At 34.2% G+C, this 25,621-nt stretch overlaps 5 protein-coding genes across 5 annotated transcripts in view; all 5 read right to left on the bottom strand.

Annotated features, from left to right (window-relative positions):
- The window catches only part of LOC142337485 (peroxiredoxin-2-like), a 538,029-nt gene that overhangs the window by 67,035 nt on the left and 445,373 nt on the right, over nucleotides 1-25,621 (bottom strand). The gene's annotated exons all lie outside the window — the stretch shown is intronic.
- LOC142337483 (COP9 signalosome complex subunit 5-like) overlaps nucleotides 1-25,621 on the bottom strand; it is a 235,183-nt gene that overhangs the window by 12,850 nt on the left and 196,712 nt on the right. The window lies entirely within an intron of this gene.
- LOC142337482 (protein CMSS1-like) lies at nucleotides 1,659-2,698 on the bottom strand. The gene has a single exon (XM_075386736.1). It carries the CDS (start codon nucleotides 2,670-2,672, stop codon nucleotides 1,770-1,772), a length of 903 nt encoding a protein of 300 aa, XP_075242851.1. The 5' UTR covers nucleotides 2,673-2,698; the 3' UTR covers nucleotides 1,659-1,769.
- LOC142337481 (uncharacterized) lies at nucleotides 2,802-4,893 on the bottom strand. The gene is made up of 2 exons (XM_075386735.1): nucleotides 4,147-4,893; nucleotides 2,802-3,438 (listed from the first exon to the last, which is right to left on the bottom strand). The coding sequence occupies exons 1-2, from the start codon at nucleotides 4,885-4,887 to the stop codon at nucleotides 3,022-3,024; spliced, it is 1,158 nt and encodes a 385-aa protein (XP_075242850.1). The 5' UTR covers nucleotides 4,888-4,893; the 3' UTR covers nucleotides 2,802-3,021.
- Nucleotides 12,528-25,621, bottom strand: part of LOC142337480 (RING finger and SPRY domain-containing protein 1-like) — a 30,324-nt gene continuing 17,230 nt past the window's right edge. Inside the window, exons 6-11 of the mRNA XM_075386734.1 lie at nucleotides 24,642-24,795; nucleotides 24,149-24,287; nucleotides 23,436-23,571; nucleotides 18,728-19,001; nucleotides 13,709-13,870; nucleotides 12,528-13,137 (exon numbers count right to left, since the gene is read on the bottom strand). Of these exons, the coding sequence (XP_075242849.1) occupies nucleotides 12,873-13,137; nucleotides 13,709-13,870; nucleotides 18,728-19,001; nucleotides 23,436-23,571; nucleotides 24,149-24,287; nucleotides 24,642-24,795 (1,130 nt within the window). The 3' untranslated portion in view covers nucleotides 12,528-12,872. The remainder of the gene's footprint in view (nucleotides 13,138-13,708; nucleotides 13,871-18,727; nucleotides 19,002-23,435; nucleotides 23,572-24,148; nucleotides 24,288-24,641; nucleotides 24,796-25,621) is intronic.

Here is a 25,621-nt window from a genome sequence, read left to right as displayed (position 1 = left end):
AATATTGGCCTTGCAAGCTTGCTGATAACCAGGTTGTTACTTTAGCCAATGTTGGTAATTTGGTTTTAAAACGGAATTTAGATTGATTTCTGGATATCACCTCTTGTTTGGACAAATTAATTGTTTACTTGATTGATTTTTTTTGCTTGAAAATATATTAGTGTTGATTTCATTTTTGTCGTTTCATTTTTCAATGGTTCATTCTATTGAAAAGTGAAGTTTTTCTCATTGATATTGACCCCTTTTTTGTATGCACGTCCGTCTTTTTCAAGAATCGATTAAAAATTAAACAACAAAACTTTATCTATTTATTTATCTCGGCTTCATTTGGTAGACAACTAAACGGAAAATGTAGATCAGCGAGGTTGCAGCATTATGTACCATTGCACATTAGCGAGCCTCTTCGTTGAGTTTTCCAAGTTTCCTTTTAGGTTTGCTAAACTTTCCTTTTAGGTTTGCAAAGTTTTTCTGGTGGGACTCATTTTTGCAATAAATATGGCGTGCCTAAGCGAGCAAAGTAATTTGCTACATAATTTTTTTAATTCTTAAAATTTAACCCAAAGTTTCTGAAATGAACTTGATAGCCAAACAGAAATCAACAATAGTTTTAAATAGGGGATGATTCGAGGGGGGAGAAGTTTTAAATAGGGCGGATTTAATATTCTCATTATAAATTAATATAAACCCAGTTAAAGTGGACAAATAACACAAAAACATTAATTCAAAAGTACGTGTTGGACTTTTAGAAAACAATTAATTTATCTAAAGTAGAGAGCTACTGAAGTTTTAATTTATCAAGGCCAAATGGAAAACTATCACGCAACACTTTTTCAATTTTCGTTGTCATCATATCAACAAAATTACAATGCAGAACAATATAGACAAACATAACCGACTAACATCGAAAGAATTTCTCTTCAACGCACAATTGGAACTCAAATCTATTGCAACCTGCATCAGTCGGGGGAGGGTGGAGTAACTAAATCCAATAAAGCTTCAAATGACGTCATGAAAGGTTATTGAATATCTAACCAATGTTCTGACCAAAGAATAATCACCACTAGTGAAAAACGTTAGAAAACCTTTAAATATTTATTTTGGGATTTCCAAATATCTACATTTTTTAAGTCAGATTCTTAATCAATTGTGAAACATGCCACAAGCAGGATCAATTGAGCCGTCTTGTTACAATATATGCAACCTACTTTTTCAACACATAGGCAACCAAAAACAATACTTAATACAAACTGAATAAGTTTAACTTTTCTGATTCGTCAAACCAAATAATTACCAAAGCTTACAGTTTTTCATCAATTGGCAGGTCTGTTGTACAAATTCAATGGCTGGCTTCTAGACGTTTAAGTACCAAGGTTTGTTGAATCAGTATTTTTAATCGCCAGCAACTCATTAATTTTCATTCTGAAACATTTTGCGAAGGTATTATTTCAATTGTTTCGAAAAAAATCTGGATTGGATATTCACAGATGATTTTTCGCGATCGATATGATTCCTGAGTTAAATTATTTTTTTAATATTAACACAGAAAAGTTGCACAGGATTTCGAACAATCGTTATTTTCTTTTAGTTCCATTTCTCTCTGATCGCAAACCCAACAAATTTTGAAGGCTGTGAATTTCCTGAAGCAAGTCTAAGCTTCATTCCATTTCCAACCAAAACCGCTCACTAGATCTAAGCCACCGAATACAATCTGATCTATTTTTTAAACAAAAATTTGTATTGACAAAATTTTATCAGTCAATTACAAACATTCAGAATATAGCAATTGAATTTTTAGCTTCATTGAAACCCTTCCGAAACAAAAACACAAATTTCATCAGTTCTACATTTGTCTCCGGAATGTCAACGATACGTTTCCATTTTGAATTTCTCCAATTATAGTCAATTATCAAATATTTGCACCAGTCTAAGGCTAAATGCTTTTCTTCAACTAATTTTGTGAGCCTTGCAGGCGTCCCAACACAAATGTGAACCAAACTTTTGTTCAGCTCAGCAGCTTGATCTGATATTTTCATATGAGAAGAGAACATTTTGGATACGTGCGCCTTCGATTGTGTTTCTGAGCGCCGTAGACTGTTAATCAACTCAATACATCGCATTGCTGCAGAGCAAACAATCACAATATATGCACTCTTAATTCTCGGTTGGCAAAATCTGGGTGACCAATGCAACCCTGTGGTTAAAAAATCTTCGATACGGGTCTCTTTGGTCCGATCAGTAACATCACTGAAAAATGATTGTTCCATTTTTAACTCATCAGTTTCAATACTTGATAAATTTTGATCGACCAAAAACTTCTGATAAACGGCTATAAAGCTGTCTGATTTAGAAAGAGTTGTCGAATTAATTATCGACAAATCTTCCGTAATTTTTCGTCTCTTGAATTTGGGCTTCTTTTTCTTTTTTTTAATTTCTCCTTCGCCCCCTTTTCTGGAATTGTAGTTGTTTTGTTCAGGCGCTGTTTTCTGACATTTTACAGTCAATTTGGCATTAGACGGGTGAACATCTTCAGATTCGCTTCCAAAATCTTCAAGGGCTGGTTCCAGCGCAAAGTTATCTTCAAGGTTATCAGCCGATTCAAATTTGGTTACTTTGGGAAACCTTTTGTTTTTGACAGAAAAACGCTCACAATCATCAGTACCTGCGGAGACCATTTTTCCCTGAAAAAATAAGACTACTATTATGGCAATTGTCATCACATCTGGTTCTTAAAAATCATGCAAAATCTATCAACTTTAAGTCAATAAAATTATGTGGGATTAATTAAATGATGCAGAAAAGAATACAGTTCAAAAATTTAACTGAACAAAAAAATATTTCCATAGACAACTCCGCATACAAATTTTTGCATACCAACAATGTCAAGAGAGTCAACGGTATAGCGTTTAGAACGGGGTCCTGTCACGGTATTACACGTCGAAGAAAACCGTGCTTCATAATGAGCAACAACTGATCAAGTCGCATCACCATAATTACGTAACATCTGCTCCGGAGTCCGAGTTTCTACTGTAAGTTGGGCGCTTCGACATCATTAGCTGCTTCTTCCTCGGCCTTCTCTGCTACATTGTTTTTTGTTGCTTCCAATGAATCTGATTTAGCTTGGAGACCTTTACGTTGAGGAATGACAGTAGTCAACGCCTCCTTCCATCCTCCGGCACTTTCATCATCTTGGTTATTTAAAGCTAAGAGAATCTCGAACACGTGGTTTATTGTCAAAACGTGTCTCGTTTTCAAATCTATGTGTTCAGATATTGGTAGTCGCATAGTTGGTACTGACTTTTCATTGGCCAGATTATGACAGTGTCCTTTTAGAGAATTATGGTCGACTAAGCCACCGATTACGTAATAGGTTCCCAGTTCAAGACTACTCATGCATTTATCTGATTCGGCAGTCAAGTAAAACAACTTTTTTGTCTCAACCTACAATGAAGAAAAGTTGAATTATTTTATTGAAAAATTTGCATACCCAAAAACACAAAAACGAGAAATCATCATTATTTTAATCAATTTTGGTCTATACCGAAGGGATATTGGGCGAAGTTAATTTTTGTAACCATTAGGCGTAAATTCTCTAACTTTTTCTGGAAATTAGAAGAAAACCATAGTTAAAGCTCTTAAAGACGATACTTCAAATAGTGCTCAAAGCTACCAAGTACTGAAGTGTCCCCAGCAATTGTCTTTACGTGATAATGATTTCATAAAAACATGTGAAAAGTACTATTCTTCGAGTTGTTACATCATTTTTAGAACCCTCAGCAGCAATATCCGAGAAGAGGATTTTGTTAAAAATTACTGCAGAAGGAGCGAAGAATTTTTTTAAGGGGTGTAAAAATTTAGATAAAAATTTAGACTTAAAAACTTAGATAAAGACAATTGCTGGGGACACTTGAGTACTTTGTAGCATTCAGCACATTTTATCGTTTTTAAGAGCTTTAATTGCTTTTCTTCTAATTTCTACAAAAAAGTTATAAAATTTTCGCCTAATGGCTTAAAAAATTCGCCTCGCCTAATCGAGCCTTCGCCTAATATCCCATTCCCTATCAAACAGCTTCAAATGAGAAATGAACATTCTTATTGAAATGCTATACAGCATCATTATCGGGTTTTGAAACAGTATGCTATAATTACTTGCATTTTGAAATGATCAGCGTACGACTCGTCCGTTATTGTAGAAACCTGCCATCCTTCGTATCCAGGGACCGAATGCTTGAACGCTTCCTTTCCCTTCTCATCGAGACCTGCCAAGTGTATTTTAAGTGGTTTCGGACTGGCTCTATTGACCGAGTAACACCTCTGAATCTGTTGGACAACTTTGTGGAGATCTTTTATCGACATCAACTCCGAAAAACTCAAATCAAAAACAATATTAATATCCACACTTCTTTCTAAGGCACCTTTAAAATATTCACGCTTCATTCGAACTGTTTGACCAGTTTCTTCAGCAATTTTGCGGTTTTTCTCTTTTTGTCTCGCTTTCTCTTCCACACGCTTCGCTTTTCTTTGCTCCAGATGTTTTTCAAACTTCTTCCGTTTCCTAACCTGACGTTTGGACAGACCTGCGGCGGAGTCCTCGGGCAAGGGACAACTTAAACTTAAAGATTGCTGCGTATCATCTAGAACATCGATAACTTCGCGAGGTTCTGCAATATCTGTTTTACAGACATCCGAGACGTTTGTTTCAAGCAGTTCACTAACTTCTAAACTACCATTAGATGACACGCCGTTCGAGCCATCGCAAATCCCTGGCTCGCTGTGCGCGGCTGAAATTTCAGTGCTACTTTTAATGTCATCTTCGCTACCGATTTTGACTGTCTTGGGCGACTTCATGTCAGTAGTCACCTCAACATTTCCGTCCACCCTATCGGTCATTCACTGCCTTAAATTAATGGACCCACAGATTCAAACTAATCTCGGGTAATATTCTATTGGAATAACAATAGTTGCATTACAGGATTTAAAAAATGGCCCGAATTTGATGCCCCCCCCCCCCCCCCCCCCATGAACAAATTTGTCCGTTTTTATTTCTAAAGCTCATATACAAATTTTATAATACATGGTTTTGAAAAAACGGCTGTGAACTTGGTAAAACATTGAGTCAATATATTTCAACACCCACAGAAAACTAAATGAATTATAAACGCAGTGTTTAAAAATGATTCCCCAAAAACTTCGCTTTTTGTCTTCATTAAAAATTTTTATTATCGAAACAGCATTTTCCATCACAAAACAGCAACCACGTCTCTCTTTCGTAGGTAGCATTCAACACCTTTCATTTAAAGATTGCACGGAATAAACAGCTCTCGAATTCAGACAAGGCCTAAGCTACTCAGTTAATCCAATCATAGCACGATGCTGTGCTTTCATTATTTAACCATGCCGTTCTTTGAAATAGATCAAGTCAAAAATTTATAAACGCCATTGACTAGATTTCACGAAGTGTACCTTTAGACGCGACAGGGAGTGTCTTTTGACGCTAAAACTAACAAGGAAGCTCGTTAATGTGCGTTTGCACATGATGTTCCGACCCGAGCTGATATATATTTTTGGCTTAATTGTCAACCAAATGAAGAAAACCAAAAAATAGATGTTTGAGTTTAAAAAAATAGTTATACAACTCGTTAAACTACTAACTGAATTAAATAATGCAATGCCTGATTACAGCGCTCACAAGATCTGCCAATAAAAAGACTACGAAAAAAACAAACAAAATAAGCAGAATTAAAAAACTAAAGGCAAAAAAAAACCTAAATGTAAAAGCACCTGGTAAACAACGTCAAAAAGCAATCAGATAAAAGCCTAACGGCACAAAATTTCTTTTATCTTAACTATACAGCAGATGGGAAGTTTCCTTATTGAGACTAGGTAACAAGGAAAAAGAACAACTAATGAGGAGAAATTCAACAATCTATCAAAATTTTTCAACCAAATAATTTCAAATTAGCTTTTAACAAAATAATTATCCATAAATTTACTAAAAGTCAATATGAAACCGATAGGACCTATCTTTGGTTAGACTAAGGCATAGAAACGGACTAAAGATGCAGAAAAACTCAAGAAATTACAAACAACCTAAGAAAAATCAAATTAATGAAGCCATTAAAGTAAATAGCTATTATCTGAATATTGTTTATATTTCTATTGCTATCTGTAGTGATTGAGGTAACTTTATAATGAACAATTAAATAAGTTCACTTGGTCCTCATTTGGAAAAAATTGGGCTCTATTACTACGCGAATGTGGTAAAAGAGAAAAAGAAACAAATACACCACTCACAAAACATTTATGAAAACGAATATCGTCATACAAACAAATCAGTTACTATATATTATCAATAGAAAGTTTAACTTTTGAATTTCAAGGAACTGGATGGGACCTCTCAATGATGAGAATAAGTTACAAGTTGACAAAAAGAACAAAAACTGAAATGAAAAAAAAAATTGAGAAGGAACAATATCATAAACTTTTAGACTATTCGCTATGATATGACTGCATAGAGTAATGCCATTCATTCACTCCTCAATTAGAAGCTTAGGAGACCTCTTAGCATTTTACAACCACTAAGAAAAAAACAGCAAATTCAAAAAAAAACAATAAGAAATACAGGCAAGAACCACAACTTCAGTAGAAAAGTCTCAGAAGAAAGTGTCGAATTTAATTCATAAGCTTTTCTCAGAAAACTTTATCCATGATTCTTTTAACGCCTTCTCTGAGCCAATTGAAACTCTCAATATTAGGAAAAGGTAATACAATTACAAAGAAATAATTATGAAAAAATATCCAAAACTAAATGAAAACTCGTCGCATCGAAGTCACAAAACCAATAATTGATAAAACCGCTAACCAGGTTAATTTTTGTTGTAGTAGAAAAGACGGGGTTCCTGTCATTACTGAGACTGACGTACAGTTCAGAAAAACAAGTTTGGGATCGGTTAACGTTGAAAAAATTTGGGCTCTCTTATTTCGCGAATGTGGTAAAAGAAGAGAAAAAGAAACACAAATATTGACCACTCACATGACAATTATGAAAAAGCATATTATACCAAATCATCAGTAACAACATAATATCAATAGAAAGTTTAATTTTTGAAGTACAAGGAATTGGAAGCGACTTCTCAATGATGAGAATAAGTTGATGCAGAAAAACTCAAGAAATTACAAACAACCTAAGAAAAATCAAATTAATGAAGCCATTAAAGTCATTAGCTATTATCTGAATATTGTTTATATTTCTATTGCTATCTGTAGTGATTGAGGTAACTTTATAATGAACAATTAAATAAGTTCACTTGGTCCTCATTTGGAAAAAATTGGGCTCTATTACTACGCGAATGTGGTAAAAGAGAAAAAGAAACAAATACACCACTCACAAAACATTTATGAAAACGAATATCGTCATACAAACAAATCAGTTACTATATATTATCAATAGAAAGTTTAACTTTTGAATTACAAGGAACTGGATGGGACCTCTCAATGATGAGAATAAGTTACAAGTTGACAAAAGAACAAAAACTGAAATGAAAAAAAAAATTGAGAAGGAACAATATCATAAACTTTTTGACTATTCGCTATGAACTGACTGCATAGAGTAATGCCATTCATTCACTCCTCAATTAGAAGCTTAGGAGACCTCTTAGCATTTTACAACCACTAAGAAAAAAACAGCAAATTCAAAAAAAAAACAATAAGAAATACAGGCAAGAACCACAACTTCAGTAGAAAAGTCTCAGAAGAAAGTGTCGAATTTAATTCATAAGCTTTTCTCAGAAAACTTTATCCATGATTCTTTTAACGCCTTCTCTGAGCCAATTGAAACTCTCACTATTAGGAAAAGGTAATACAATTACAAAGAAATAATTATGAAAAAATATCCAAAACTAAATGAAAACTCGTCGCATCGAAGTCACAAAACCAATAATTGATAAAACCGCTAACCAGGTTAATTTTTGTTGCAGTAGAAAAGACGGGGTTCCTGTCATTACTGAGACTGACTTACAGTTCAGAAAAACAAGTTTGGGATCGGTTAGCGTTGAAAAAATTTGGGCTCTCTTATTTCGCGAATGTGGTAAAAGAAGAGAAAAAGAAACACAAAAATTGACCACTCACATGACAATTATGATAAAGCATATTATACCAAATCATCAGTAACAACATAATATCAATAGAAAGTTTAATTTTTGAAGTACAAGGAATTGGAAGCGACTTCTCAATGATGAGAATAAGTTGATGCAGAAAAACTCAAGAAATTACAAACAACCTAAGAAAAATCAAATTAATGAAGCCATTAAAGTCATTAGCTATTATCTGAATATTGTTTATATTTCTATTGCTATCTGTAGTGATTGAGGTAACTTTATAATGAACAATTAAATAAGTTCACTTGGTCCTCATTTGGAAAAAAATGGGCTCTATTACTACGCGAATGTGGTAAAAGAGAAAAAGAAACAAATACACCACTCACAAAACATTTATGAAAACGAATATCGTCATACAAACAAATCAGTTACTATATATTATCAATAGAAAGTTTAACTTTTGAATTACAAGGAACTGGATGGGACCTCTCAATGATGAGAATAAGTTACAAGTTGACAAAAGAACAAAAACTGAAATGAAAAAAAAATTGAGAAGGAACAATATCATAAACTTTTTAACTATTCGCTATGAACTGACTGCATAGAGTAATGCCATTCATTCACTCCTCAATTAGAAGCTTAGGAGACCTCTTAGCATTTTACAACCACTAAGAAAAAAACAGCAAATTCAAAAAAAACAATAAGAAATACAGGCAAGAACCACAACTTCAGTAGAAAAGTCTCAGAAGAAAGTGTCGAATTTAATTCATAAGCTTTTCTCAGAAAACTTTATCTATGATTCTTTTAACGCCTTCTCTGAGCCAATTGAAACTCTCACTATTAGGAAAAGGTAATACAATTACAAAGAAATAATTATGAAAAAATATCCAAAACTAAATGAAAACTCGTCGCATCGAAGTCACAAAACCAATAATTGATAAAACCGCTAACCAGGTTAATTTTTGTTGCAGTAGAAAAGACGGGGTTCCTGTCATTACTGAGACTGACTTACAGTTCAGAAAAACAAGTTTGGGATCGGTTAACGTTGAAAAAATGTGGGCTCTCTTATTTCGCGAATGTGGTAAAAGAAGAGAAAAAGAAACACAAATATTGACCACTCACATGACAATTATGAAAAAGCATATTATACCAAATCATCAGTAAGAACATAATATCAATAGAAAGTTTAATTTTTGAAGTACAAGGAATTGGAAGCGACTTCTCAATGATGAGAATAAGTTACAAGTTGACTAAAAGAACAAAAACTGAAATAAAAAAATTTTACGACTACAAAGGATTTTAAAAAACAGCAAAATAAAAAAAAATGACAGAAAAGTGTCTAAACCACTGAATATTCATTTTTCAGGAAAAAGTTTCTTTTTTAAAGTAATTTTAACAGCAATAGGATCCTCCCTTTCTTTTTTTTAACTGTAAGACTTCAAAAAAATCAACAAATATGTACAACTATTTTAAAATGACGAACTCTTTGAGAAAGCCCGTAGTATCAACGGCATTAAAAACAATAGCTTTAAACGGAAAGCAATAAATACGCTACTTCATTCCTAGATGAAAAGAGAAGGATGTTCTTAGTTCAACAGTCATCAATAAGATATCAGAAAAGGTCTCATGACCTTGAAAACAATAAAAAATACACGGAAAAAACAAAAATTCAGAAAAGGAAGTGTCGAAGTCAGTTAATCCATAAATTTTATTTCTAAAAAATTTATTCGTGATTTCTAAACTTCTTCTCTGAGCCAATGGGAATATTCAATATTAGGATAATGTGATATAATTCTGGAAACAAAATTATAAAAAATATATAAGAAATTAAAGAATTATATGAAAACTCGTCGAATCGAAGTCACAAAACCAATAATTGAAGATAAAACCACTAAGCAGGTTAATTTTGGTTGCAATAGAAAGGACGGGGTTCTGTCTTTATTGAGACTGCCTAACGTTTCAAAAAAAATAAGTTTAAGATCGGTTAACCTTAAAAATTATCGAATTATTTTTAAAGTCTTAACAGCAATTAGCTGTACACTCAAAGCACTAGATAGGTTCAACTAACGCAATCAATTAAATAGGAAGACTATCGCACTTTTAGTCAACGTATCCATGCTCTAGGACTTCAAAAAATCAGTACAATCTCAAAAGAAAAATCAAAAGTTCATTAAAAATTACGAACAGAGTCGAAGCCCAAAAAAAAATGAACGACTCCTTGAAAGCTAATTTTCTGTTCATTGGGGATCGTTGGACTGTAAATGAGGTTTTTCATTAACGGGACCTCGATATGAAACGCGACTATACTCTTAGTGACTTAAAAGCAAAAAAAAATGTAAAAAGACAGCTCCCAAATAAAATTTGATTTTTTTTGAAAGTAAACTTCCCTGTGAGACCAGAACTAGTCTTTTTTTTATCGCCTTTTGTCTAATAGGAACAACAAATTTATGCATTTTGTAGCGTGAAATGTAACTATGAATTAGAATTTTCATAGAAAAAATGTTAATTGGAACAAAAATTAACGTAAAAAAAGAACAAAAGTGAACCAAATATCCCGTGTTCACATTAAATTTTAAACCTCGAAAAAAAAACAGAAATTCAAAATCTTTTAATTTTGATTTCTACGCTGCACGAGCTTTTTAATGATACCACTCACATTTCTCTACAATGAATATATCGAAACGGTTCCACTATATCTCATATTGAGCTCATGGATGGATATATCTCATGGATAACCTACAAACCTTCAACGAAAGAATACTTTCACAAAAGTATGTTGTAAAAACATAGCCGGCAGATTGCCGGAAAATAGCCGCGAAAGAGGCTTCAAGCCTTCCATGGATTTGAAGCAACTAAAAAAAAAAGAAAGACAGATTGACCACCAGTCCTTTATTAGACCACTCTACTTTTTGGGTTAGATCCGGTGTCATTTTAATGAGACACATACGCTCTATAAGGAAAAAGCCCTAAGGGAGCTTTTTTTCAAAAATATTATTCGAAACCATAAACTCAAGACTCTAATACTCAAGAATTAGGGAAAACAGGTTTGGCAATACTTAGATGCACACTATTGATCTTTAACTAATAAATTGTCATAAAATTTAAAGTTCATTAAGTGATTTCACAAGTCATTTTTTTAATGATGTTAGTTCCCAGTAACTTCACCACTCTAAGTACTTGAAGGACTACCAAACGCGGCTAAGGGCCTCTAATGAAACTTGATGCCCGCTGAGCTTTACCTGTTTATCGGTTTTGAAAGCTCAAAGTCATGAGAAGTCAACAAAGTCATGAAAGTCAGGGTAAGACGAAAATATGTTGGACGAAGTAAAAAACATAGCCGGAAGAATTCCGGAAATGACTAGGAGAAAATTGCCAATACTTAAAATTTAAACAACTAGAACAACTATTGTGAACCCTAAACCTCCACAAATGCCATAAAAAATTTAAGGAAGAATAGAAACGGCATTCAAAACCAAACTGAACAAAAAAAGAAGAATAGAAACGGCATTCAAAACCAAACTGAACAAAAAAAACCAGAAAAGCTTAATGAGTTTTTTTTAGTACAAGAAAACATAAAACCAAATAAAGTTCCATTGCAATTAGAGCAATGAAAGGATCGCAATGCAATAGGCAAGTCATAATAGGCTAAGAAACTTGTCTAAGATTCAGAAAAACTGCAAAAAATTTTTTTAATTTCTCCATTTTTCTGTCATTTTTTCTCAATTTTTCTGTCAAGAAAAAAAATCATTTATACCAACAAAATTTTAATCAATTGGTATCTGAAAATTTATTAAGTAACAAGAAAAAAACAGACAAAAAATCATTAAATTTCGTCTAAAAATCAGCAAAACTGATCAAAAACCTCCGAGTTAGCATTAAACTCAAATTAACTACTTGAAACCCTCAATTCCTATCAAAACAAGCCTAAAACTAATACAATATCATAATCAAACCTCATAACCATCAAAAGTTGAAAAACTGCTTTTAAAAGCCGCACATGAACAAAAAATAAAAACTTGCACCTAAATTAATCTATCTAAAAGCCAGAAAATCGACCAAAACTATTTTGTTAGAGAACTATTCAATATCGAACTGTCACTGATTGAACGCGGCACCTGAACAAAAAGATGTCTCACTTAGCAAAAATTTGTTTACATCAGAATATTTTCTCTATTTCCTTTCGAGGTCAAGACGCCGCCCGGACAAATAGTACTTCCAGTAAAATCCAACAAAATCAATACTCATGATGATACTCAATAGAGTCATGAAAACTATGAGCACAGATTAGACCAAAATTGTTGACTCTCACAACACGGAGAGAGGCAACTGCAATGCATAGGAAAAAAGAATAACAGCATTTATTGTTATTTTTTTAAAAAAGCAAAAATGAGGAAACCGACTTGATTGGCTGATATTTGTGATAGCCTAAAAAGCTAACATCGAAAACTGTTGAATTGGACACTAAACTACAATAGATAAAATTTTTTGATCAGTTTAGATAGCAATCAGTTATAGGCGTAAATGATATTGGATAACACAAACTTTTCAGATAAGGTGTCTCAGAGATAACTAACAGGCTGTATAATTTCTCATCGACAAATTAAAATTAAAATGTACAATTGTCAATCTCTTCGTTTTACTTAAAATTGATTCGAGAATTTTGTGTGAATTACAAACATGGCAAAGATTGTTAGCAGGTCAAGCTTCGCAAGCATCGATTGGTAGCTATAGGACACTTTCTGGATGGTCGATCCAAAGCAGAACCAAAGCTATCATTTTCTAGTTTGACTCTACTACTGTAATTGGTGATTGCTGCTCTTGTGTGTTTACAAATATTTGCTGTGTTGTGGTTGCGGTGGCTGTACTACACGTTGTAAGGACACCTTGGGCACTGTTTGATTGGGCTGAATGGTTATTGTGATTGTCAGTGTTTGTGGTGATGTTGTTTTGGTTGTTGTACTCTTGCTCCAACTGGCGAGAGTCAATCATTGCACGGCAGACTGCGCATTGTTCAATTTGGAGGGCACAATTCATACAGACTCCACTGAAATAAACCCGATGCTTTTGAATTTATCAGTTAACAGTTCAGATGCAGTCAAGAAAATTTCAAAATTATTTGTTAGGTAATTTTTTTCGTTTGAAAATAGGATTGAAGCAGTTAAAAAATTCGTATTTGATCTCCATATGTTTAAGTGAAGCACTTAACGCATCACATAACTAGGCAAGCAATAACTTGATCGCTGGCTATCGGCTTAAAGTGAAATAAAACAGCCGACTAACGTCGGGCGAATTGCTCTCAAACGATCGGCGAGCGGTTGGCTTCGTCAGTAGCTAACCACGGTGAAGTGAGGGGGGGGGGCTAATCATTGCTACACAGGACTAATATCATTGTTACATACAAACTTCGTTTGAGAGCAATTAAAAAGAGCGTTTAAGACGATACCAAAGTAAAATACAGGAGCTACCCAATACTTAGTTTTACTGCTTTATAGAATGGTGGAAGGTAGAATAATCAGGATGGGTGTGGGGCACCAATTCTTGACATCTCGCTTCTGGACGATTGATGAATTGTCAAAAATCAAGGATTCGCGTCATGCTTGTGAGATACTACTAACGTATGTTTGCAAGGTAGAATGATAGTGTCCGCTCGGTATGTGCAACAGATGAAGCACCTCGGTCTCCGCACTCTTCTCTCTCCTCCCTGCGAAGGAGACGACTCACTAAAACTAGTTCCACTCCTCTCCAATCGCTCCAACATCCGCTTCTGTTTGATATGTCTGAACACAATATCCAAATGTTAACATATTCAAATGAATTTGACTTTCAATTTGACACGTTAAAAAGCGTTACGAAAGGTAACAAGAAAATGTCACAGACGAAGAATTGAAAATAGGAGGAAAAGCTCCGAAAACAATCGGAAAAGATTTTTTCGACCACAAGGGAAAACCTTTTCCCTAAATAGCTCAAACCTGCCTCAAATTCTATTTCTCAAAAATGAGCCAAAATAATGAATTTTAAAAAAAATTATGACGATTTACCTCACGTGAACAAAAAATTGCCATCGAAGACAAATGCAGTTTTCGGACGGTGCTACAAATGAACTGTAAAAAATATCAAAAGCCGTTCATTTTTTGCTATTTCGGCTTAGGCGTAATACATCCACTCCAAAACGAATGAACAACTGCTGGAAAAAATGGAGAACATCATTAACTACTCTACATAAGCTCGTAAAACTAATAAAAGTCATCCGGCCTAAGCATCAGCAAAAACCGATTGCACGTGTAAGCTCGAAGGCCACTTGATTGTAAGAATTGTGCCATGAATGTATTCGCAGAGAAACATCGACCCCAAATGCCTTAAGATAACGAGCCAATAACAAAAAAACGACCCATGTCGTATGAATTGCTGTAAAACAATGGAGAGCGGGGGATCAAATAGAAACAACTTTAGCACGGGGGGAGGAATTTCAAAATTAATTTGCTATAGCTAATTCTACAACAGAATTAGACTTTAAAAAATGACATCGATTGCGGTGCACTTTCATTCGACCGCCGCCAATTAAGTTAGCTGCTTTAAATTCTAATTGAGAGCAATTTAAAACGCAAAAACCAAGATATCAAGCGCCAAGAAGACACTTAAAAGTGGAGGAGTAATATCTGTAAAATCCGATTTTTAAATCAGCGCATTGCAGAGCTCCATCGAATTGCAAAAATAAAATCAATATTTTACATGAATTATATACAAAATTGCCAATTTAATATCTAAAATTTGTCGTTGCAATTCGCAGAACACTTTCAAAGAGTTCGAATTCTCCACTCCACATTCGAAAAACTTCAAATAATGCATTATATCGATGCAATTTGCGTTTTCTCGCATTCATTAAGACAGCAAATTTTTCTTTTGCAATCTGTTATTGCGGAGTAAGGCATTTCAACAATTGATGAGCCTTTAAACACTTATAGTTAGTAGAAGTCATTGCAAATCGTCCTTAATCAACCTTGAGATTATTTAGGATGTCCATAGATGACATTCAATTCGTAAAACATTTGTGGTGTGGTCCAAAAGACGAGAAGTTGTCTATGGAGGTTAGAGTACAACTATTGTGGGCGAAAAAAAAGCAACCTGAAGGATTGTAAACGACCCTAGGAAACACAGAAAGATGTCAAAAACTCAATGAAATAAACTAATAGGCTTAGGACAAAACAACCAACTAAAATTCAAATTTTTAGATCAATAAGCCCTAAAAATGCAAATTCATAACAAATAGGGACATAGTAACAACCAGATCCTAGAGAAATGTTTAACATCTAAAACTAAGACTTAAGTATCGTATGTGGTCATTTTAATATCAATTTGAAAAGAAAAGTCAAAAGCGGGAATCGTTGAGGAGATCAAGAAAGGATGCTGTATGAACATAAAGTTGATGAAAAATCTATTACGCGAGAAACCAAACTCTCAAAATCAAACAGACTTTTTTTCTGCATAATTTTACATCAGAAGTAAAAGTTTAAAAAACATGTATAATTGATCATAATTATGTGCTTCTTGATATCCAAATGGGAACTCAGACGGTAAACAAACATGAAAGCATACCTCAAGAAAATCGCAAAAACTAAATGATATCAACCCAATTGAGAAAATAAACTTCGTTTGGAGTCACGAAATACCAAAACTGGAAAGTTGTGAGAATTCAAGACAATTGACAAGTTTGAGGAACTTCAAAAATTTTTGAAATCAATTTTGGACAGATATCATTCAAAGCAGACCGTAAGAAACAAAAACCATCACAGAGGGTTGATAACCAATTGAAAACTGAAATTGCAAAAAATAAGATGTTCAGACAAAGAACGAAAAAAAGCCAATTGAAATCAAATGAAAGTACCAAAAACAACCAAAAAAAGTTGGACAGATGATGAGTAAAACACCATGAAAATCTAATTTCTTTAAATTCCTTGGGCATAACGATTGACAAAAATAATACATGTTAGAGGACACTCGAAACGCGTAGAGAATAAATTAAATTGGACAATTTTCTCGTCTTTTTTGTAAATTGAGAAAAATTTGACTCAAGCAAATCATCAAGATACTAAATACGTTTGTTAAACCAGTTGTACAAAACGGGATTCTAATCAATGGGACTGTCAGTAGAAATACAATGCAGAAAAAAAGCGCAAAAAAATAGAATACCGAGAGTAAAATTTTTCATCCAAAAATTGTAATAAATACCATGAAATGCCTTTTCCGACCATGAGACGCCTAATAACGGAATTTATCTAATGACGATCTCTCTGGCGCTCTTCACAAGATTTGGCCAAGTAAGCTATCTGGTCATTTTTACCTTAATTACACCATTCCTGGTCACGAATCTTTTTACACACAATTTTTGTAGTTCGGAAGGGGGCTTCTCTCAGACTTGGTTAGATCAGGCCCAAAAAAATCACTAAAAAACGGCAAAGTCTTCAAGGTTTTAGATCTCGTTAAAAAATCAATATTTGGAAGCAAATCTTGAAACTTTGTAAAGAGCAGGTGCCGGCCGATGTTTTGGTATTTTTTTCTTGAGAGCTGTCAGACTCCAATTCCGTTACGATTGCTTTTGCAATGTCCTTAACTAGAGTAGTGTCGTCTCGTTGAGCGGATGGCAGAGCACCACTAACAATTAGACTGTTTTCGTTTTGTTAACTGTTCGTGTCTAAATTCTCCAGCAATATATAAACGCAGTATATTCTCTTTCCATAGATTAATGACCAGAACCCTTGCATAGGTCTTCGAATCCGTTGATTTTCCTTACCCATATTCCACATGTGATTTCGGCCCGCAATGACTGTTTTCTCAATTAAATTGTTCTGAGAGGGCTTGCTCTGTGATCTCATGGGCAATTCAAAAATTAAGAAATAAACAAACATAGCTGGCAGATTGCCATGAAAAGCCGCAAAAGCTTCCTAGATCTACAGTCTCAAAAAGTTAATAAAAGAAAAAGACTAAAAAACTTTTTAATGAAATGCTCAGATGTTACCTTTTGATTAAGAATCCGTCAAACTTATTGCAGCTTCTAAAATCTGCTCTCAAATAACCCTCAATTAGAGTGGCACACAATCATTTGATCTTATCTCTTCGCATTTAAGAAAAGATAAATTTAGAGCGATGAAGTGATTTTTGAGAGTGAGGTAAGTCACGTGTTACCAATAATTTCATCACGCCAATAAACAAACAAAAATCAATCCACTAAGAGTGAAAAATGACGTCATGCACCCAATTCAGTCGAATGAACAAAAAGCAGATTATAATTGGTTGTGACCTCCTATGGTCGTAACAAACATCTTGACAAAAAAAACAAGAGGAGGCCAATAATAGCCCCAGCTATTGTTGTGTGGCTATTTAAAAAAATCAACGCTAACGGCGAGCCTCAAAAAACGAAAAAAAAATCTAATCTGTACTACTGCTACCTGTGGAACAAAAAAAGCATTATCTGTTTTTCTGTGATAGGGCGAGAATGCATCGCTATCTTTTGCCTGGGTCTGAACAGATACTGGATGTTACGTAAACTGACCTACCGGAATCCAAAATCCCTTAACTGAGGATGATCAACAAATTTCCGGCCTTTTAAATCATGTAATTTTCTACAAGAAAGCTGAAACACAATTAAATAGCATCCCGAGTGCAGTTGGAGACTATATAACAAGCAACAGCAATCTTGAATATGAATAAAGTCATTTATTACTTTCGGTACAATAAGAGTGAAAAATGAGGTCAAGCTCGCAATTCAGTCGAAATTGGATTATTGAATGAAGACAGAACCGATTTGATATGAACGTGAGGCCAAATGGTCGTAACAAAAACCCAAGAGATGGCCAATAACAGTTCGCTATAACAGCTATTAAGGAACACTGGTAATGTTCAAGAATTCGCTAGTACTTCTTAGAATCAATTGGTATCAAATTCATAATAATTATAGATGGATAAAAATCTTTCATTAGCTTTAGTGGATGAAATTAAATTATATATTTTAATAAAGATAAACTTTCGAAAATCTACATAGTGTAAATTGGTGAGCTCAAATTGTCAACTGAATGACAGATTTCATATGTGAACTTTATTAAAACGCGCAACAAAATTTTGAGTGCATAAGGTGTGACCAACCGTTCAACTTGCTTTCGTAGAAACTTTTGGTTTTTAAGACAAGGCTGTTAGTCCTTAGTTCAAAGTTAGGTGTTAAAATTTATTGCAAAAAGTGACATGCCTCAAAATTTGAACCACTTTCTTAATCCATTATTGAAAAAAAAAACGATAGAAACAATCGCAATATCAATAGTATTTTGATGAAGACAATGAAACGGCAGTGTACGAATACAGTCTGCGGTTGAATTAATGAGTAGAGTTCAAGAAAGTTTTTATCAGCTTTCGGGTCTTATTTATCTGATCTGATAACTACGCTTTATCTGTGCATATAATGCATATTTCATTGATCTAACTGTTGGAATCGTTAAATGAGTTTAAAAAAGTGAAAAAAAAACAAAAAATTTGAACAGTCCCTCCTACTATATTACTGCACCACCTTCTGTCGCCGTAAACTAATTGCTCGTATCAAATTCTTTGCCGACAAACACACTTGGATAATTAGAACACGGGTTACAAACCTCGGTAGAATACACATGGGCATATCTTCTCCACTCTCTTCGTCAAATTGATTATCAAACAGGAAGCATGCCTCGATCAGTCTCTTCACATTGGGTCTTCTGCCCTTATCCGGAGGATACACAAATGGTCGGTCTCCAAAGTTGAACACACACTGTTGGAATGACATGAAACTAGCGGCAGCGTAGAATCCACTCTTGGCAAAAATGAATATTTCCTTCTCTGGATCCAGCTCCTCCCCGTTAAGCGAAAACACTATCTCTTCGTGGTCAAGGTCTAAATCGTATAAAGATCAATATTAATGTTAAGAGATACACAGGAAAGCAATTATTCGATATTTTGAATTAAATATATAAAAGGTATCAAAATTCTCACAAAAAGCTCAGCGAAGTGAAGTTCTACAAAATGTTTTGATTCTGTATAACTTAGTGCTGCTTCTATAAGCTGCTCTTAAATAACCTTCAATTAGAGTGATATACACTCAACTTACCTTATCTCTTTGAATTGAAGTATAGAAAAGTCAATTTCAGAGGAAGGAAGTCATTTTAGAGAGTGAGTTAAGTCGCGTGTCACCAAAAAATAATCACGCGAATGAACAAAAAGCTCTCTCCACTAAGAGTAAAAAATGACGTCACGCACAAAATTTAGTTGAAATTGCATGACCGAATGAAAAAACCCGCTCCACTAAGACCGAAAGATGACGTCACGTACGCACTTCAGTTGAAATTGCATGAACGAATGAACAAAAAGCAGATTTGAAGTGGTTGTGGCGTTATATGGTCGCAACAAAAATCTTGACGACGAAATAAAAAAACATAGCAGGACAAGCCCTGAAATACAATCCAAAGAATTGAATGAAAAACTGGAAACTATTGTATCTGACCAGCCGATAAATTGAACAATCCCAGCCGAAAAGACCATCTCAAAAGTTAAGAAACAAAAAAGTACAACTGCTATAACTCTGACGCTTTTACCCTGAAGGGCAAATATAATAGTATTCGATAAACTCATTAATTCAAGCACAAGACTTGAAAGAGATTTATTATCCACTAAAGTAAAGGCAGATAAACTCAGAAATATAACAAAGTGCTTCAAAAAAATGAAAAGTGCAAAAATTAAAGAAAGTTTCTATATTTCGCAAAAAAATAAACCACTTATTTGTCTCTGAATTTCTGTAACGTAACTCATCAGCAAGACTTGACAAAATTTTGTTGGCCAGTAAAGATTAAAAAAAGATTAAAGAAAAAAATTAAAAATAAAAAAAAATTGCAAATTAAAAAAAAACATGCTAAAAATTGCAATATTATTATCTTCAGAAGCATTCCATTACCTCTAGCTAATATGCAGTAACTTATTATCAAACCCAAGAGGTGGTTCCTGGGCCCATGACGCCGGAAAAACTTGTTGAAAAACTTTCAAAATTCAAAAAAATTCAAGTTTCATTAAAAAACTGCTGAAACGCGTCACATTAAAAATTGAAAACTTTTATTGCCACTAGAAACTGTGATGTAAACCCTTATCAAATCCTAGAGGGGCTTCTGTGGCACTTGAGTGCCAAACATTTAATAGCTCAAAAAAGAGCAAATTTCATCAAAAAATTGCTAAAACTTGTGATATTAAAACGTTGACAACCATCACAAGGACAATAAAATTTTTTCAGTAACCAGTTATCCTATCCTACAGGAGGTTTGTTGGCACCTGGAACTGGAAAAAACTGAAAATGACAGTAAATGTTATAAAATTTGCTAGTTTTTATCAAAAAATTGCTAAAATTCGTGATCTTAAAAACTCGAAAACCATTCTAATACCTCTAGAAATTCTGCTGTAACCTATTATCAAACACTACAGTAGGTTCCTTGACAACCTACGTCTCGATTCACTCATTAAACTTGAAAAAAATGTAAAAATTAGTATACATTTGCGTGTGTATATGTTTTTAGTACCAAAACACAAAGCTCTTAAAATGGCCATAAAAACAAAACTTATGTCTTGGAAAAGATTTTCATCAACTTTCAAAAGACTCCATTTTAGACTGTTTTAACAAAAAAATCCAAAAATGACGAAAAATTGCAGCATTTTTGGCTCGAAAACTCCTAAAAATGACCTTTTAACCTTGAATCAGGGCATTCCCAGTAGCTTCATCAAACTAAGCACTTGAAGGACTACTAAACGCTTCTAAGGGCCTCTAATGGAACTTGATGCCCGCTGAGATTTACCTGTTTATCCCGTTTTCATAGCTCAAAGTCATGAAAAAAGGTGTGAAAACATTTTACAAAAATAAAAAACATAGCAGGACAAGTCCTGAAATACAATTCAAACAATTGAATGAAAGACTTAGAAGTACTCTACCTGACCACCAGATCAATTGAACACCACCAGCCAAATCACATAGTCATCTCTCGAAATTGAGAATCAAACAATCTAAACAAACTAAACAAAAATATACTCATTGCTAAAACTCTTGAAGCTTTTAAACCCCTAAGGCAAAATTCATCCCTCTAAATATACCGATTTCAGAAATATGTACGAAACCAACTGTTTTCTGGTTTCAGTCCAGTATTAACTCCGCAACACCTGAAAAAAATCATTGGTCCTTGAAGATCGATTAACTCGAAAATGACCAAAAATTTTTTTAAATGAAATTAATTGTAAACTTTAAAGAAATATTGCTGAATATCGTGACATTTAAATCTTCAGAATCAATTCTGTGTCTATAGAGGATATCAAGTAACCCAAATTTACGCCTTAAAAAATACATTGGCTCAAAAATCGATAGGCAATAATCTTTAGAAAAATTTTCAGATTTCAATAACGAGAAATTCGTTCTATTAAAATGTTGAAAAACCATTCAATTGCCCCCTAGCAACTATTTAATAACATACTATCAAACCCTGGATGAGGTTATCGAGCTACTGAAGCAAGAAAAACTGAACAAAAAAATATTTTGAAAAAAAAATGAAAAAATTGCAAATTTTATCAAAAAAAAATTAAAATTCGAAAGGTTTAATTGTTGAAAACAAATCCATTGAAATTAAAAACTATGCAGTGACTTTTTATCAGAACGTGAAATAGGTTTTCTGGCACTTGAGAATGGACAAATATCAAAAATTGACAAAAACTCTAGGAAAACTTAGAAAAATTACAGATTTTATCTAAAAGATGCCAAAATGCGAGACTTTAAAATGTTGAAAACCAATCCACTGTTACTAGAAACTATGCAGTGCCGTGTTATCAAGCCTTAAAGGAGATTTCCTGGTCCCTGAAGCTGGAAAAACTAAAAAAACGACAAATTTCCAAAAAAAAACTTGAAAAAAAATTGCAAAAAATAGTATCAACTTGCGTGTTTGTAGTACCAAAACATAGCTCATAAAATGGTAATAACAAATAATTTTGTCTCGCAAAAAGCCTTCGTCAACTTTTAAAAACTTCAAGCTGAGACTAATTGAACAAAAAAACTGAAAAAAATATACCCGGCAGATTGCCGGAAAAGAGCCGCCGTTGATTCCCATAAGCATGATTGGTATTGAAAGAATAGAAGATATTGGAAAAAAAAGATTTTTGTACAAAAACATTTTTTAAGTCCGATTTATTTTGATGACATTTTGTAGTTGAACATACTTCTGTTTGTTAGAGAGAGGCTACAGGGGCTACTATCAATACCAATAAGCATTAGAGATGGTAACTAAGAGATGGAACGACGTTCAAATAGCGGGCATCTAAAATTGGGCTTTATGGGTTTATCCCGTTTCTATTTCTGACTTCAATTTTTTATACTGACTCTGTTCATTTGAGATGCTTTGCTGAGCAACTGATGTTCAAAATCACTTTTAGCAGAATGAGAGAAGAGAGAAACTAGCCTAGAGAAGTCAAAAAGATTTCACGCAAAATGTTGAAAAAGCCGGAAAATGAGGTAAAGCGAAACATTTTTTTGTTCGACGAAGCAAAAAAAAATTATGAGCGCTATAATAGCCGGCTGAGAAGATGAGGGCGGCTATTAATCAGAGTGAAATTGCCGCATGTCAACAAAAAACTACTACCGAGAAACCGAATTTTTGTTCAAACACCGTCTTCTCACTTTACTTTAAAATTAGAGCGAAAAAAATGCACGCCGCAAAACCACTCGCTTTTTCGCTCCATTTCCTGTTTCGGCGTGACCAAAATCACTACTCAAATTTGACTTCAAAAATCATGAAAATGTGTGAACAGATCTTAAAAAAAAGACAGCGCCCCAATACAATTCAAATTTTTTGAATTGTAAAAAATAGGAGCACTATAATAGCCGGCTGAGAAGATGAGGGCGGCTATTAATCACGAAAAACATGAAAAAATGCACCATTTTGAGCCCAAAACTCTTAAAAATGACCTTTTAACTTTAAATTAATGCCATCCCAGCAGCTGCACCACTAAGCATTTGAAGGACTACTAAAGCCCACTTTGGGCCCGCAATGAAACTTAATGCCCGCTGGGCTTTACCTGTTTATCCCGTTTTGAATGATCAAAATCATTGAATAATGCGTGAACACATCTTAAAAAAAACACAGCGCCCCAATACAATTCAAATTCTTTGAATTGTAAAAAGACAGCACCAATACAATCCAATTCTTGAATTGTAAAAAACCAATAGAAGGCCAATAATAGCCCCAGCTATCGCTGTGCGGCTATTAAAAATAGGAACGCTACAGTGCAGTATTGAGGATTCTGACGACAGACCTATTAGGAATCCAACATAGTCTCCCATTTTCCATGGTCTGTGTGAGTGTCGGGTGGTGAGGGCATTGTGCCATATGAATTGTCTACAACCATCGTAGGCACAAGAGAGCTCATCATCACCGACTCCAAATCCATCCTAAAATGTGACCGAGGACCATCATGTACTCCTCATCCACGAGGTGTTGTCTTAGACTCACAGTAGAAAATTAGTCGTTATATATCACATCACAATTAACAAATCAAGTGGGTCTGTGGTTGGTATGAAAAATTTCTTCACTATGGTTGGGAAGGACAAGACAGATCCCGCTCTTGCTACGATTACGAGTCCCCTTTGTTTAACAAACTATGTCGTCCACTAAACATTTGTTCATAATTTTTTCCCACCGTTACAACGCTTGATTCATCTCTCTACATAATTCTGTGCCAATGTTTTCTTGGTTTTTTTTTAGAAAATTGTACTTCAGATTCTGATTAATGCCTTTAAAATTGAGGTTTTCAATGTCTTTACTCTCCTTTACTGTCATCCAAAGTATAAATGAATTCGAACCATGATTTGATTCTACACAAGCCAACCCACAGCTAACTATCATTCCAATCAATTAAGAATGTTCGTTTGCTAAAAGTGCCATCAATTATTCACCCCAAATCACAGTAGTACCAAGCAATTCGAAATAGAATGACAATAGCTTAAAATTGAATCTTATTGGACTAACGTGGTTGGAGAATCTGCTGTTTTTGGTGGCCCATCCAATTTGCATGATGCCTGGAGTCACCACTTGCACCTCGTAGAACCAAGATCCGCTGTCAACATGCAAAGTGGACCTCACGCTTTCAAATGAGTATGCATCACACCTGAAGAAATCAATCTGATCATTGACCGATGAGGAACAGCTATAGTTCAGTGAATTCCAATTTACGAGTATAATAAAAGATCACAATTGTCGTGATTCCGTATTTTTTCTAAAATTGGAATTATCATTTCCCCGCGAATAACATTTTTGTTTTCATAACCAGGTGTGAACAGCCTAAGAATGGTATTTTAAACTAATAAGGGTCTAATTTGTACGTTTGTATAGCCTAACAAGTATCGCCTACATCACATTTACAATTATCAGGCGCTACATTATCAATAAAATATTGTCCAATTCCACCGGCAAAAATGAAACAGATGGAAAATATCTGCTGCCATAATGCATGCTTACTAACCTTGCCGTTAGTCCATCTGCGGATATTTTAAGGTACTCGGATACGTCACTGTCATTGAGCATTGCCCCATTAGGTGGGAAGTTTGAGCCACTGATTCGGGTCTCAAGAGACGATAGCACCACTTCGTACGTGAACGCTCTCCCTTCCTTCAGAACTGAAAAGCACACCAGTGTAAATGGTGTGAAAACTGTAGCCGACCGTTATAAAGGAAATTTGAGCGCAATATTCATTGCTACAAGCTCATTTTGTTTTTCTTATTTTCACTATCCGCACTCACTTTGAAATATTGAATTAATAGTATGTTTCTATCGAAGTTAAGCCTGTGAAAAACGGCCTGATGAAAAAATGAAATTCTGATTGTCAACAAATCTTTGCTTTCAAATTGAATTTGAAAAACAGCAGTAATTCAAGCAAAAGAGACCAATAACATTCTAGCTCCGAGCTCTTCATAGAAAATTTCATACTGTTAGAATTTTGATTCGAGTTGAAGACTTAAAATTAGTATTATTAGAAAGTTTAACTTACCAAATTAATCTGACAGAGGTAAATCGATTCAAGTCACCAATACTGATATATATGAATCCTCAAGAAATGGTGCTGTGAATCAATACTAGGTTCAAACTGATGATTCTAGATAACTATTATTAGAGTTAGATTAATTGATGTAAAATCTTCCCAGCATGTATTAAATGATTATGATATCTCCGGAAGTGTGAAAGAATTCTTAGAAAAGTGCAAATGCATTCCATTTATGGTTCCCTTTGCGACTGATTTTCAGAAGCAAACCATATTGGGTAACCCTTGCGACCCCCACTATAAATCATGGTGCTAAGATTAGTTTTGTATCTTGACTTTTTCACACTGATAATGGGTTTATATACAGCTGATTTTTGCGTCCTATTTCACCCCCAAAATCAAATCAACATCTTGATCTAATAATCAGATCTCCTGTAAATCTCTAAATCCTACTGTAAAATATC

Source organism: Convolutriloba macropyga, chromosome 4 (assembly GCF_964194025.1).
Source record: "Convolutriloba macropyga chromosome 4, txConMacr16.3, whole genome shotgun sequence".
Taxonomy (NCBI): Eukaryota; Metazoa; Xenacoelomorpha; order Acoela; family Convolutidae; genus Convolutriloba; species Convolutriloba macropyga.
The sequence above is the reverse complement of the archived record's forward strand: the minus strand, read 5'-3'. Positions and strand labels throughout refer to the sequence as shown.

Bases quoted from the DNA above. Each gene is read 5' to 3' on its own strand.
- LOC142337482 (XM_075386736.1), bottom strand. From the start codon at position 2,672: ATGGTCTCCGCAGGTACTGATGATTGTGAGCGTTTTTCTGTCAAAAAC.
- LOC142337481 (XM_075386735.1), bottom strand. From the start codon at position 4,887: ATGACCGATAGGGTGGACGGAAATGTTGAGGTGACTACTGACATGAAG. The intron at 3,439-4,146 runs GTAATTATAGCA...TCTTCATTGTAG, and splicing joins CTGATCATTTCAAAATGCAA to GTTGAGACAAAAAAGTTGTT.